The 13,674-nt window shown below is 40.7% G+C and overlaps 1 protein-coding gene and 1 pseudogene across 2 annotated transcripts in view; one reads left to right on the top strand and one right to left on the bottom strand.

Moving 5' to 3' along the window:
- Positions 1-13,674, bottom strand: part of COPA (COPI coat complex subunit alpha) — a 54,476-nt gene that overhangs the window by 16,700 nt on the left and 24,102 nt on the right. For both annotated transcript variants that reach the window (XM_063626959.1, XM_063626958.1), the window contains exons 9-14: positions 7,663-7,798; positions 6,759-6,841; positions 5,530-5,680; positions 3,680-3,746; positions 2,586-2,661; positions 655-737 (exon numbers count right to left, since the gene is read on the bottom strand). In XM_063626959.1, coding sequence (XP_063483029.1) covers positions 655-737; positions 2,586-2,661; positions 3,680-3,746; positions 5,530-5,680; positions 6,759-6,841; positions 7,663-7,798 — 596 coding nt within the window. The remainder of the gene's footprint in view (positions 1-654; positions 738-2,585; positions 2,662-3,679; positions 3,747-5,529; positions 5,681-6,758; positions 6,842-7,662; positions 7,799-13,674) is intronic.
- LOC134734456 (small ubiquitin-related modifier 1-like) lies at positions 11,071-12,285 on the top strand (annotated as a pseudogene).

Genomic DNA, 13,674 nt, shown 5'->3' on the forward strand with positions numbered 1-13,674 from the left:
TTAAAGATGGAGTTAAGAGAAGAAGTGTGTATAGATGATGATGACAACTGATGATGTCCCTCAGCAATTGTTCCTTAGCTTCAATTAACTAAGTATTTTTTGTCCTGTCCATGTCAATTACCACTGCAGACAGACCACGCCAACCAAGATATTTCCTAAGGGCCTTAATACATATTTTTTCTCCTCCAACTAAAACATCCTGAGAAGTCCCAGCTAAAGTCTGAATTTCTCAATGAATGAGAGAGAGAAAACACTGTTTCTGGGGCTTAAATTTTGTTAAATATTTTCTTCAGAGTGCTTTATCTTGTGCTGGACCTATTACATTTCAAGTAACAATGGAGGCAGCAGAAGGAGGGAAATTTCCTCATCCAGCCCACTCACTTCAGATTTGATGCGTTTTGGGCTCCTGTAGTCAAGAGTGACTTTAGCTTGGTTCTTAAACCCAGAGCCACAGCGATCATCAACCCAATCAAATCAGTTTTAATGCCATTCCCCCAAGAGGGCTGTGTAGGGCTAGAGACAGAGGTACAGCCAATATATGAGAATCACGGCTGCCCGGGGGAGAACAGAAAAATCAATGGTCTTTATTTTGCAATATACAGGCCACTGCCACCACACTCCCCAAATTAGTTTCCACTTTTAGTCTTAACTCACCGAATGCATCCGATCTAGGACAGCAAACCGATTTCGAGCGACCCAAACGGCTGTCAGGCCTGAGGATCGTTTCCCTTCAGGCGCTGAGAAGAACAAAACCAAAGGGTGGGAGCATGTGGTGAGTCACTGGCAGGTGACATAGTCGGGTGCCATGGAGCTGCCAGTCTTGCTGGATGCCATCTTGGCTTTGCCAGTTGAGCTGCTTCCTAACTAATTCAGCCATAACCTGGGGCTATTATTGAGTGACTTTTCCCCACCAGTTCCCTCCAAACACCAACCACCACCCCTGCCAAGGCTCTTTTCTCTAGGCCAAGTGGTTGCATTTCAGCCAACATCATGTACTGGCAGAAGGGCCGCCCATCTTGGGAGACAGCACACTCCATCAAGCTAACGAGCAGGGCCTCCCTGGACAAGCTGTGGCAAAGCAAGCCTGTGTCATAGGACCCCCTCCCCAGGATGCAGCTGCTCTGCTGCTTTTAACATGCAAATGCAGGCTTCCTAGTAGGGCAGGGTGGGGCAGAGCACTCCCAACTAAATCTTGATAAGAGAGCTTGGTGCTGGGCGGTATTTAGAACCAAGCTGTTCCTCTATAAATGTCAACTGACCATTCTTATCACCCTGAAGAGAGTTACAAAATGTTCCTCAGTTCAGTGGCTTATTAGAATTTTGAAATGGACACTCCATTCTCTGGGAAACTTGTAGAAGGATAAACAGAAGGGTGCATCAAAATCCTCTTTTATCTATTAGACCAGCAGAAAACTGGAGAGAACATGCTGGCCAGTCTAGCCCCTGGAATCTGGAGTGGCAGGCAATTTATGAAACTAATTATTATCAAAACCAACACTCCCTTTTTCCAGGGGCCAGGAATCTGCATTATTCAAGCCCATCTCTGTTGCCCACCATTGGGCTGCTCCTTTATTATTATCTCCCTCAAAAAATGGAAGTACAGAAAATAAAAGTGGTAATAAAACAAAACAAAATACTTTAAATTCTATTAATTGTAAACACAGATGGGAAAAAAAAAAAGCAAAGAGCTGAGTTGGGAGGTACCAAACCATAAGATTTAGTCAGAAATGACTTAACTGACTAATTTATAAGGGAGACTTTGACTTATGGATACCAAATACAAATATCTTTTCTTTCTGTCACTATAAACACATTTAAAAGAGAGGAGATCAATTAGCAACAATAATAACCCAGTGGCACCCACAAAAGAAACAGAGCTAGCAAATTATTTCTCAGGAATCTGTTGATGGGGTCTAAAATATCATTAAAGTATGCCAGTAAGAGTGGAGATCTGCAGAATAAATCTCTGACCTGGTACTAGCCATAAACCCGCTGGGGGAAGTGCACCAAAAGTGCAATAGTCAAATCCATTCTGAGAATGTTTTGTCAGCAAGTTCTAATCACAAGGACATCAACAAGGGATGGTGGTGATGGAAGAGGGAGGCAGGAGTCTCAGCTGGATCCTGGGATCCCAGGTGGGGTGTGGGGCTGTTAGCAGCCTCATCTTTTTGACATGCAAAAGGAAGCAAATCGGATCTGGATGTGGATGGGAGAGTATAAATCCCTAGTCCCAGGATGAGGCATTGTAAGATTGGAACCACATTTTTAAATAAATGAAACTACCAGGGTGAAAGTCATATCAACTGACAATAAACTAGGATAACATGCTGTGCTGAAAGAGAAAATGGAGAGTTTCTAATAACCAAATTATAAAATATATATATCTAGCTGGGGTAATAAAATGGAGGAGGAACATGAATATTTCACACCATGGTCGCCTCTGATGCAACTGTCAGCAGCATCTGCCAACAGACATGAGTGATGTGGCCATGGCTTGGGGATGGAATGTGAAAAACTTGAAGAGGAGTTATGATGCAGGTGAGGAGAGCTGGAAGCAGAGTAGGGTAGACAAAAAGAACACTTACCATCAGGATTCTGGGAGTCAGCATCTTTAGGGATGGTGTACAGGTCATAGGTACTATTCTCTAAATTGCTAGCTCTCTGTAGAAGAAAAGGAGCAATTAAAATGTTAGTGAGAAGCACCCAAGATACCAGTTTTCCAGTTTACTCTGACAGAGAAAACAGTTCCATTGCACAGACACCAATCTGAAACCATACTTTTCTTACCCTTCACCCAGAGGGCATTTGACTGTTTCTATATCTATGAATTATAGGGCTCTTTGCCAAACACCTCAGCACTGATGTCACTTTATTTTCTTTATCCTCCAAAGATGCAGATATTAACTGAATGAAAGTAAGAAATGCTCTCTACTCCACAAATTCACAGACTAGGACCCTCATATTCTGGTACCCCACCCTGAGGACTCATCAACTGAATACTCAACCGCTGGAAAGGAAAAAAAAAGACATCAAAGAAAAGACACTATAGGAATGCAAATGTTTATTGGAAAAAGAAGAAAAGAAAAAACACTCAAGAAAACTGTCAGAGTATGGGACTGCTAGATATTAAAGAACAGATTAGACAATATAGTTATATGAGGAAAGATATATAACTTCATTCCTTTTAACTTGGCCACCAGGGCACTAAAATTAGAATGTCATTTCTTTCTTTCTTTTTTTTTTTTTTTGCAAATTCTGTTGCAAGAAACAGAGAGGAGTCTTTGATGACTCTGAAGCCAACCCCACTGACGCGAACTCCCTCTCAAAATAATAGTTCTTCTATTTTCACCCAAACGAAGAGATCAAGGTAAACATTTTCTTTCCATAGGATATACATATATAGTCTAAACATTCTCTCAAATTATTTCTAGTGATCTGGGTCATTCATCCTGATGCTCCATTAAGTTCAGCTTTATGAAATATAGGCAGTTCACAAATGCTCAATATGTTTACGACAACTGAAACCTACCTGATTTGAGTCTCTGAGTGATCACTGTGTCAGCTCTCACAAAATGACCATTAAATAGTTTCTAAGAAGCCATTAAAGATTCCCTAAGGGCATAAGAAAGAGACCTGTGGAAAATGGGGAGAACCTAGGAGGGCTCCACAGGTTACTTACCGTACAAAGCAGGACTGCATTTTCTGCTGGATTGTATGACATATTGAATACTGGAAACTTGGAACCACTAGAGATATATATAGAAAAAGGAGAAAACAGGGAAGAGGCGTAAGAATAGAAGGAAGAAAGGAATCACCCCCACACCTCCTACTTATCCAATCTTTACACTAGATACTCATCACTTTTATAATCAGGAATAAAATGAATAAATATTGTATTCTCTTCCTTTAAGGCTTGGCAACTTCCCTGGCTCAGCTTTGAACAAACAGTTTTAAAAAGTAAGCCATAGTAGAAGTCAAATTATTCAACAGAAGGTAGGTAGGGTTAGCACTCACTGTAGTGAGTGGGACTGGTTCTGCTTGGATACAAATTCCTACACGTAATTGCAGTGGACACCACACAGTAACAATGTGATTTGTCTCTGGCTGGTTTCTGCTGTCCCTTGGAGTGTTCACATAAACCCATTTTTTTATTGTAATGATGCTAAAGGGTGGTTATCAAAACCTCATGCCAAAGTTTGCCACCATGAATGTTTCAGCATGCTGATGCAGCTGGCTTTTCAAAAGGACAGTTCCTTTTGCCAGGCATCCCAGAGGTTATCGTATCTTCAGAATTAAGAGTTTCCAGGGACATATATTCTGGTTCAGAGTTGTGCGCTTTTTGCTGGAAAGCAATGGAGAGTTAAAGAAAAGAAATGCCAAATAAAGGCAAAAAGTTCTGTTACCAGTTTGGGCCATTCTCTATCAAGAAACTTCCTCTGCCTTGCAAGAGACCCAGCAAATTGTGGCAGAATGATTTTCCATCCACACGGTCACTAGCATTCTCAAGAAGGGAACTATCATTCTACTCATGACCACTTCCTTGCCTCCCTCACTCATTGGGTTTAAACTGAGCAGGCTCATCTAATGGGGATTCCATCTGTGACAGAATACGAGATCCAAAATGTCATTTAAAAGAAGAGTCTTGGTCGGGTGCGGTGGCTCATGCCTGTAATCCCAGCACTTTGGGAGGCCGAGGTGGGCGGATCACAAGGTCAGGAGTTCAAGGCCAGCCTGACCAACACGGTGAAACCCCGTCTCTACTAAAAATACAAAATTACCCAGGCGTGGTGGCACACGCCTGTAATCCCAGCTACTTGGGAGGCTGAAGCAGGAGAATCGCTTGAACCCAGGAGGTGGAGGTTGCAGTGAGCCAAGGTCACGTCACTGTGCTCCAGCCTGGGTGACAGAGTAAGACTCTGTCTCAAGAAAAAAATTAAAAATAAATAAATAGGCTGGGCGCAGTGGCTCATGCCTGTAATCCCAGCACTTTGGGAGGCCAAGCCAGGCGAATCATGAGGTCAGGAGATCGAGACCATCCTGGCTAACATGGTGAAACCCTGTCTCTACTAAAAAATACAAAAAATTAGCCAGGCGTGGTGGTGGGCACCTGTAGTCCCAGCTACTTGGGAGGCTGAGGCAGGAGAATGGTGTGAACCCGGGAGGCGGAGCTTGCAGTGAGCAGAGATCGTGGCACTGCACTCCAGCCTGGGCAACAGAGTGAGACTCCATGTCAAAAAATGAAAGAAAAGAGGAAGGAAGGAAGGAAGGAAGGAAGGAAGGAAGGAAGGAAGGAAGGGAAAGAAAGAAGGGAAAGAAGGGAAAGAAAGAAAGAAAGAAAGAAAGAAAGAAAGAAAGAAAGAAAGAAAGAAAGAAAGAAAGAAAGAAAGGAAAGAGAAGAGAAGAGAAGAGAAGAGAAGAGAAAAGAAAAGAAGAAAAGAAAAGAAAAGAAAAGAAAAGAGTCTTGTTTGTGGCAGTTGTATCAGGGTGACAGATGACAAGGTTTGGAGGAAAGAAACAAGTCCAATTTACCTCCGCAACTGCATCACAGCTACATCTTTGGAGCTGTTGAAATCCAGCTGTCGTAAGAATCGGTCCTTGACATAGTGTAGCATATTGCCATGAACAGCATAGGCTGGCCGTTCCCGTTCCAGCTTAAACACAATCATACCACCATCATGGCCTTGGGGACAGGGAGAAGAGGAGAAAGAATTAAGCTGTAAGCAAGAAAAAAACCTGGAAATTGGAGATACATAAGGATGAAGATTATATCTGTATGCTATTAATAAAAGACAAGACACCTGAATGCATCCCTTATTTGCCTGAATTCTCACAATTCTTGGAATCTTTATTTAAATAATTCTCTGTGAATCCTTTCTTAATACTATTCACACTGCCACACTTAGTGCCACTATCCACACTGCCCTTTTCTGTGTTCCCCTAATGCTTTGTACAAACCTCCATTACAGTACTTATCATCCTGCACTGTAATCATTTAGGTCTATCACTCACATTATAACATGAATTCCCTGAAGGCAGAAATTATAATTTCCATCCTTCCCCAGTCTCTAGCACATAAAAAGTGTACAAAAAGTATTTACTGAAAAAATGAATGTTAGTTTAAAAACCCTTTATGATTCTGTTTTTTAAAATGTTTTGCTCTTTCCCTACTAGCACCATCATCCCTTAGAAAACCCTTCCACTCTTGTTCTTCTACTGTCTGCTCTCCAAATATAAACCAGATCATGTCACTTTCCTGCCCAAAACCTTCCAATGGCTTTCCATTTATTCAGAATAAAATCTTAAGTTCTAACCATGGCATAGAAGGCAATACACGATCTGGCCAGACCTCACCTATTACTTAGTCCCTTACTCACTGTGCTCCAACTGGCCTCTTTGGTGTTCCTTAGCATGTGATGGTGACATGCTAAGCGCCTCTCACAACACAGTCTCTGCATTTGCTGTTCCCATTGCCTCATACCCTTTCACTTTTCTGAACCACCCAATATAAAGCAGCAGTCCCCATACTCATCCGTCTCTATCTGCCTTACCTTTAATTTTTCTTCAAAGCATTTTTCACCACACATCATACATATAAAGTGGAGGAAAAAAAAGGAGAAAAGCTTCAACTAAGTGGCTCTGAGAGCCCTTCTTCTTCTTGTCATCCTACTATACATTTACTAGAGACAAAGCTAATAATCACTTTCAAGTCTTATAAACTTTGAATTAAGCCAAGAGAAAAGAGAGAAGATGGCCCTTACCTGCTGCAAAGAGGTTAAGGTTAGGGTGAGCAGCTAGGACCCAGAAACGATCATGGTCTCTGCGGAAAGTCTGAACCCCAGTCCTAGAAAAGGTACACAAAAAGAAAAACATTAATTTCCTAGGAATCTTCAGCCCATCCTACACAAGAATATTAAATGGAAAGCCAGCAAGCTGATTAAATGTAGATCAGGGAGAGTAAACTGCATATCCTAAGTAACAGTAGTCGTGATCTCTACCAAGGAACAAAAAGAGGAGACTTCAAAACTGACCATATTATTATGATTAAAATATAGATTTCCCCTTTTCAGCATTTTATGGCTTTCATTCTGCATTTCTTTTTTTTTTTGAGAAGAAGTCTCGCTCTGTTGCCCAGGCTGGAGTGCAGTGGTGTGATCTCAGCTCACTGCAAGCTCCGCCTCCCAGGTTCATGCCATTCTCCTGCCTCAGCCTCCCGAGTAGCTGGGACTACAGGTGCCCACCACCACACTCGGCTAACTTTTTGTATTCTTAGTAGAGACGGGGTTTCATCGTGTTAGCCAGCATGGTCTCGATCTCCTGACCTCGTGATCCAACCGCCTCAGCCTCCCAAGTGCCGGGATTACAGGCATGAGCCACCGCGCCTGGCCTCATCCCGCATTTCTTACTTCTCTAGCTACAGAACTGGGGAAAGGGGGCAGAAGAAAGCATGTTTAAATTTAGAGGCAAAAAATAATACACATGGAGATTTCTATTTGATGGAAAATTTGTAAATGTTGACTGATCTCTAGGTCTCTTCAAATTTTCATAATATATGATTTGATTTGTCTACATGCTGAAGATGATGAGAGACATAAAGAAGTATTCCAATCTAATTTTAAAAGACAGAGTAAGAGAAAATTCACACAACACTGATGACTACCTTACCGCTTAGACATATCCCAGACTCGAATACTCTTGTCCTCAGAATTGCTGAGAATCAACTCTTGGCGAGGGTGGAAGACGGCACAAGATACATTGTTGTAATGGCCCCGGCAGGTATCAACCTCCCATGCCTTTGATTCTAAAGGACAAAAAGAATTAGGTCATCACAATTCCCTACTACTATAACTTTAGGATTTGGAGATATGACATCCTCTTAATCAAGAACTAAGTACTATTACAGAATGCTAAATTGCCAACTTCTTTCTAATACAGCAATCTTCTTCATTTAAGTCTCTTAATCTTTACATGTCTTGGTTCTTTCATTCTGACCCTCTTATTGATTATAAAACCTCTTCTCTTGGCCAGACATGGTGGCTCACACCTGTAATCCCAGAACTTTGGGAGGCTAAGGTAGGGAGATCACTTGAGCCTAGGAGTTTGAGATCAGCCTGGGCAACATGGTAAAAAACCCCATCTCTGCAAAAAATACAAAAATTAGCTGGGTGTTGTGGCGCACGTTTGTAGTCCCAGCTACTCAGGAGGCTGAGGGGAAGGATGGCCCAAGCCCAGAAGGTCAAGATAGCAGTGAGCCGTGAACGCGCCACCGAACTCCAGGCTGGGCAAAAGAACAAGACCCCGTCTCAAAAAAACAAACACCTCTTTTTCATCACTCTCCATCCCTTTATCCTGTTTTATCTGTCCTGATAACTGTCCTAGTTGCCCTTTCAATTTTTGTTATTTTTTCTTTTTTTCAGGGAACTGCCACTTCAGGAGTTGCCATTTTAGAATAAATATGAGCTCCTTAAGACAGAGGCCTTATCTGTTTTAGTCACCACTGTATCTCCAGAGCCTTAAACAAAGTCTAGTACAAAGGAGGTACTCAATAAATATTTGTCAAATGAATGGATGAATTCTATGTTCATACTCCTCAAAATAAGGGTACCACCACAGGAAAAAAGGGAAAGAAGGAACACTTTCAGTTCCAAAACAGTGGTATAGAAGCAAGCTGGCTTCACTCCCCTCCACAGAAAACCCAAAACAAATATACAGTGCTGAGATTTTCATCAGCAACAACCCAGAACTCAAATATGACAATGAGACAGTTCCTGGGGCCACATGAGATGAAAAAACTCTGAGCAGATGGTTAAGAGAATCTGATTTCCACATCTGCAATGCCCCTCCCCCAACTCATGGTTTCTACACTGGAAAAAGTGAGACTGAGGTGGTCAACTACCTTCCCCATCTTCCTGGGTGCCCTGGCAGGAGACCTAACCTTGACTTAACCCATGGGAGGCATCACGACTGCCTGAAAGGGGAAATATCCCTGAGGACAGGCAGAGAGAAAGAGGGGAGGCAGGACTATCACACCCAGCCCCAGAAACTCTGCTCTGTTACTTGGCCAAAGGAGATGCCAAATCAGAATGGCTGCTCAGCAGCACTGCGTTGCAGGAAGTATGTTCCATAGGTCCCCCCATACATGAACCTCTAGCCAGCCTTGACACACAGCTGGGATAATCCCTTTATTTTTTCCTGTGACTTCTTTTTTTTTTTCAAGACAGGGTCTTGCTCTGTCACTCAGGCTGGAGTGCAATGGTACAATCTCAGCTCACTGCAACCTCCTGCCTTTGGGACCTCCCCATTCAGGACAGACAATGCTCTGGTCATTTACTAAAGCCAAGGTGAACCTGGGCTTAAGGTGTCACCTAAAGCCAAAAAGGAGGAAGTGACCTAGCAGTAAAGATTTGCTAAGCAAATATATCCAATAAAAACCAAAGCAAGCCAAACAGAGAAAACTGGAATAAGTAATGAATCTTTCAATACAAAGACATAGGTGTATACCCAAAAGAAACAATAGCAAACAGGGAACCATAACCTCCCCACAAGGACAAAGCAAAAATATAATGACTGACCCTAAAATGACAGCAATTTGTGATCTCTGACCAAGAATTCAAACTGGTAGTTTAAAGGAAACCCTGTTATCTCCAAGAGATGGCTGAAAAACAACTCAGAAATTTACCAGAGAAGTTTAAAAGAGATTGAAACAATGAAAATAAATCAAACAGAAATCTTGAAACAGAAACACATTTGCTGAAATGAAGGGCTCATTAGAGACTCTGAATAGCAGACTGGACCAAGTGGAGGAAAAAAATCAATGAGCTCGAAGACTGGCTATTTGAAAAATACACAGTCAGGCCGGGTGTGGTGGCTCACACCTGTAATCCCAGCACTTTGGGAGGCTGAGGTGGGTGGATCACAAGGTCAGGAGTTTGAGACCAGTCTGGCCAACATAGTGAAATCCTGTTTCTACTAAAAATACCAAAATTAGCCAGGCATGGTGGCGGATGCCTGTAATACCAGCTACTTGGGAGGCTGAGGCAGGAGAACCACTTGAGGCAGGAGGTTGCAGTGAGCTGAGATTGTACCATTGCACTCCAGCCTGGGTGACAGAGTAAGACCCTGTCTTGAAAAAAAAAAAAAGAAGTCAGAGGAAAAAATAAAAAGAATGAAAAGGAACAAAGACCACCTACAAGACTACAAGATACAGAAAATTGCCTCAAAAGACCAAATTTAAGAACAATTGGACGGCATGGTGGCTCACACCTGTAATCACAGCACTTTGGGAGGCTGAGGTGGGCAGATCATCTAAGGTCAGGAGTTTGCAACCAGCCTAACCAACATGGAGAAACCCTGTCTCTACTAAAAATACAAAATTAACCAGGTGTGGTAGTGCACACCTATAATCCCAGCTACTCGGGAGGCTGAGGCAGGAGAATCACTTGAACTCGGGAGGTGGAGGTCATGGTGAGCCAAGATTGCACCATTGCACTCCAGCCTGGCCAACAAGAGTGAAACTCTGTCTCAAAAAAAAAAAAAAAAAAAAAAAAAAACAAAAGAATGATTGGTTTTCAAGAGGGAGCTAAGCAAGAGCAAGGGTAGAAAGCTTATTCAAAGAAATAATCACAGAAAATTTTCCAAAACTTGAGGAAGAAAGAAATACCCAGGTACAGGAAGGCCTGAGAACACCAAATAGGTCCAACCCAAATAAGACTACCCTAAGGCATATAAAAGTCAAACTATCAAAAGTCAAGGACAAAGAAAGGATCCTAAAATACACAAGAGAAAAGAAGCAAAGAACACATAAAGGAGCTCCAATTTGTCTGGCAATAGATGTTTCAATGCAAACCATACAGGCCGAGAGAGAGGAATGACATTTTCAAAGCACTCAAAGAAAAAACCTGACATTTAAGAATACTGTACCCAGCAAGATTATTTTATTTTCCAAATATGAAGGAGAGAGAGTCTTTCCCATACAAACAAAAGGTGAGAATTTACCACCACCAGATCCATCTTATAGTAAGTGTTAAAAGTAGTTCTTCGATCTGAAAGAAAAAAACACTAATGTGGTAGCAGAAGTTACTGCAGCCGCAGTGTTGTGCTGTGGGGAAAGAAGGATTTGTAAACCCCGGAGCAAAGTTCTGCTTACCCGAGGCCGCTGCTGTGCGGAGACCCCCGGGTGAAGCCACTGTCATCATGTCTGACCAGGAGGCAAAACCTTCAACTGAGGACTTGGGGGATAAGAAGGAAGGTGAATATATTAAACTCGGTCATTGGACAGGATAGCAGTGAGATTCACTTCAAAGTGAAAATGACAACACAGCTCAAGAAACTCAAAGAATCATACTGTCAAAGACAGAGTGTTGCAGTGAATTCACTCAGGTTTCTCTTTGAGGGTCAGAGAATTGCTGATAATCATACTCCAAAAGAACTGGGAATGGAGGAAGAAGATGTGATTGAAGTTTATCAGGAACAAACGGGGAGTCATTCAACAGTTTAGATACTCTTATTTTTTTTCTTTTCCCTCAATCCTTTTTCATTTTTAAAAATAGTTCTTTTGTAATGTGGTGTTCAAAACGGAATTGAAAACTGGCACCCCATCTCTTTGAAACATCTGGTAATTTGAATTCTAGTGCTCATTATTCATTATTGTTTGTTTTCATTGTGCTGATTTTTGGTGATCAAGCCTCAGTCCCCTTACGTGTGCACAGAGAGCCCACCTTTTTCAGGACACTGCATTTTCAGGCTTGTGGTAATAAATAAGATCGACCAATGCAAGTGTTCATAATGACTTTCCAATTGGCCCTGATGTTCTAGCATGTGATTAGTTCACTCCTGGACTGTAACTTTCAGTGGGAGATGGAAGTTTTTCAGAGAACTGAACTGTGGAAAAATGACCTTTCCTTAACTTGAAGCTACTTTTAAAATTTGAGGGTCTGGACCAAAAGAAGAGGAATATTAGGTTGAAGTCAAGATGACAGATAAGGTGAGAGTAATGACCAACTCCAAAGATGGCTTCACTGAAGAAAAGGCATTTTAAGATTTTTTAAAAATCTTGTCAGAAGATCCCAGAAAAGTTCTACTTTTCATTAGCAATTAATAAAGCTATACATGCAGAAATGAATACAACAGAACACTGCTCTTTTTGATTTTATTTGCACTTTTTGGCCTGGGATATGGGTTTTAAATGGACATTGTCTGTACCAGCTTCATTAAAATAGACAATATTTATAAAAACAACAAAAAAAAAACACTAATGTGCAAAAAGAAAACTTTTCAAGATATAAAACCCAAGATATAAAATTAAGTTCATAGACAAACCCAGAATACTGTATTACTACAATGGTGGTGTGCAATCCACTTATAACTTTACCATGAAGCCCAAAAGACAAATCTATCAAAAGCAATAATAGCTATAGCAACATGTTAAAGAGATAGTCAAAAAGGCAGGAACAGAAATGGAGTTAAATGTATAATTTCTGAGTGTGTTTTTGCCTTTGTTTTTGTTCTTGTGTTTGTAACATAAGATAAGCTGTCATCTCTTTAAAATACCTTATTCTATCTATAAGATTTTTTTTGTGAATCTCATGGTAATTACAGCACAAAAACTATTAATATATACTCACTAAAAATAAAAAGCATCAAATTAAGACACATTACCAAAGAAAATCACTTAACCACAAAAGAAGACAGTAAGAAAAGGAAGAGAGAAGCCTCAAAAAAAAAAAAAAAACCAGAAAACAAGCAAAAAACAGCAGTAATAAGTCCTTGCTTATCAATAATATCACTGAATGTAAATGCTCTCAATTCTTCAATTAAAAGGCATAGAGTAGCTAAATGGATAAAGAGAGAGGACCTAACTATATGCTGCCCTCAATAAACCCATTTACCTGTACAGACACACATAGACTGAAAACAAAGGGGTGGAAGATACTCCATGAAACTGGAAACCAGAAAAGAGCAGGCGTAGCTATACTTATATCAGATAAAACAGACTACCAAACCTAAGATTGTAAAAAGAGACAAAGAAGGTCACTATGTAATGATAAAGGGGTCAATTCAGCAAGAGGAAATAACAATTATAAATATCTGTGCACCCAACACCAAAGCTCCCAAGTATATAAAGCAAACACTAATAGATCCAAAAGGAGAGACAGACTACAATATGATAATAGTAGGAGAGCTAATACCCCACTCTCAAAAACAGACAGATCATCCATACAGTAAATCAACAAAGAAACAGTGGAGTTAAACTACACACTAGATCTAATAGGCCTAACTGCAATTTACAGAACATTTCACCCAACAGCTACAGAATATTCTTTTCATCAGCACATGGAACACTCTCCAGAATAAACTATACTTTAGGCCACAAAACAAGTTTGAAAAAATTGTAAAAAATAGAAATTATATTAAGTATCTTTTTTGAACACAATAGAACTAGAAATCAATAACAAGAGGAACCTCAGAAAATACAAACACATATAAGTTAAACAACATGTTCCTGAAAGACTAATGGATCAATGAAGAAATTAAGGAAATTTAAAAATTGCTTGAAACGAATGAAAATGGCAATACAATGTAACAAAATTTATGGGATATGACAAAAGCAGTACTAAGAATGAAGTTTATAACATAAACACCTATGTCAAAAAAAAAGGAAAGACTCCAAATGAACAA

The sequence above is a fragment of the Symphalangus syndactylus genome, chromosome 12, assembly GCF_028878055.3.
Source record: "Symphalangus syndactylus isolate Jambi chromosome 12, NHGRI_mSymSyn1-v2.1_pri, whole genome shotgun sequence".
NCBI lineage: Eukaryota > Metazoa > Chordata > Mammalia > Primates > Hylobatidae > Symphalangus > Symphalangus syndactylus.